Source organism: Rhagoletis pomonella, unplaced genomic scaffold (genome assembly GCF_013731165.1).
Source record: "Rhagoletis pomonella isolate Grant_MI unplaced genomic scaffold, Rhpom_1.0 Rhpom_scaffold_00006, whole genome shotgun sequence".
Taxonomy (NCBI): domain Eukaryota; kingdom Metazoa; phylum Arthropoda; class Insecta; order Diptera; family Tephritidae; genus Rhagoletis; species Rhagoletis pomonella.
Window position 1 is genome coordinate 68,004,348 of NW_023458560.1, and position 1,564 is coordinate 68,005,911.

The following is a 1,564-nucleotide window of genomic DNA, read 5'->3' on the forward strand; positions in this document are numbered from 1 at the left end:
ATGGTCACCGTAGGTATAGCATACGATTTAGCTTTACCTTTCTACCAGGCTAGAAAATCAATAGCTGCATATTTTGAGGTAATAACGGAAATCGCTTAATCCAAATGAAACAAAATAAAAAAAAAAATCAATTAGAGGGCATTTTTCTGCACTTATTAAAATTATAGCAATTTACTAAAACGAAACAATTTAATGCAATTACGACATTTATAAATTGCACTCCTTTTCAACGCCTCTGAACGTTCTCAGCTCTGCTGTAGATATAGTACTTATTCCATTCTGATAAAAATAAATGCAGTACACCTTTGCTGGCATAGCATACTGCGCTTTCATTTATACAAAGTTCCTTCAAAAAGTAGTGAAAAAAAACTAAACTCAATTATGCTCGACTACCAAAATTTAGAACTATTTTCGGTAAATGCGAAAATTTTCCTTAAACTTCGAATCATTGGTACGCGCCAGAGGAAACAACAGCTGCTTGTGGCATTGGAACCGGTGCTCTCAATTTTTGGACAAACTCTGCATTTATTTATGACACGGAATGAAAGCATTAGTGAGACGGGCTTGAATTTTTTTTTCATGGCTGTTGTACTTAATTTAGTAGTAAGGCTATTCATAGTGATACATAATGGTGACAAATTTGTGCGATTATTACGATTAGTGGCAAGCTGGTATCACGAAATTGAGGTGAGTGGGTTTTTTTATGTTTCGCGATTTCTTAGAAAGTCTTTATTTTACGCACACCACTAACTAGTTTTTAACTTTCGTTATCGTATAAAAAGCGCGATGCAAACCCCGAGGTTTTACGAAAGTTGCAGGACGTGAACAAACACGCACGTAAACTCACACGTATTAGCATCTTTGCCGCCTGTACTGGGATGTTGTTTGCTTACACTTTTCCCTTCTCATTCGATGATCGGAGTAAGATAGTAAATTTATAATTAGTAATTCGCTTAGATAATTAAAAAAAAAAAACTATTATTCCAGAGTTAATTGTGGAGGTCTCCTATCCATTTTTCGATACAAAGCAGTCACCATTTTACGAATTATTTTTCCTTCTACAAGCTTTCGTCCTAGTGCCCATCTTCTGTTGTGTTTATCTGGCATTTACGAACCTCTTTCTCGCCTTTCTCATGTTCGGCGAAGTTGTGTTGTTGGATTTGCGTGTACGTTTAGATAGCATCAGCAGCAGCGGCGATAAAGCGGCAATGTTGCACGAATTGAAAAAATGCATTGCGTACCACAGAAAAATTATTAGGTGAGCAAATGTTTTTGAATATGGAAGTTCAAAAATCGATTATCTTACTAGCAATCGTTTATATTTTTCATTTAGCTACCGCAACGATCTCGATAATTTGGTTAGGGTTGCAAATTTTTTTGATGTTGCTCTATTCGGCTTGATGTTCTGCATGATGTTGTTTTTTATGTCATTGGTAAGTACTGAAGTAAACTTTTGCTTCCTATTACCCGTATTACAATACTATTCTGCATAAAAGTGAACAATTTTCTTAATCGTTATCTTAATCTTAATCTTACTCTTAATCTTAATCTTAATCTTAATCTT

The 1,564-nt window shown here is 34.9% G+C and overlaps 1 protein-coding gene across 1 annotated transcript in view; it reads left to right on the forward strand.

The window, feature by feature from the left end:
• Positions 1–381: 381 nt before the first annotated feature.
• LOC118741177 (odorant receptor Or2-like) overlaps positions 382–1,564 on the forward strand; it is a 2,863-nt gene continuing 1,680 nt past the window's right edge. Inside the window, exons 1-4 of the mRNA XM_036473053.1 lie at positions 382–687; positions 783–921; positions 988–1,258; positions 1,334–1,433. Of these exons, the coding sequence (XP_036328946.1) occupies positions 382–687; positions 783–921; positions 988–1,258; positions 1,334–1,433 (816 nt within the window). The remainder of the gene's footprint in view (positions 688–782; positions 922–987; positions 1,259–1,333; positions 1,434–1,564) is intronic.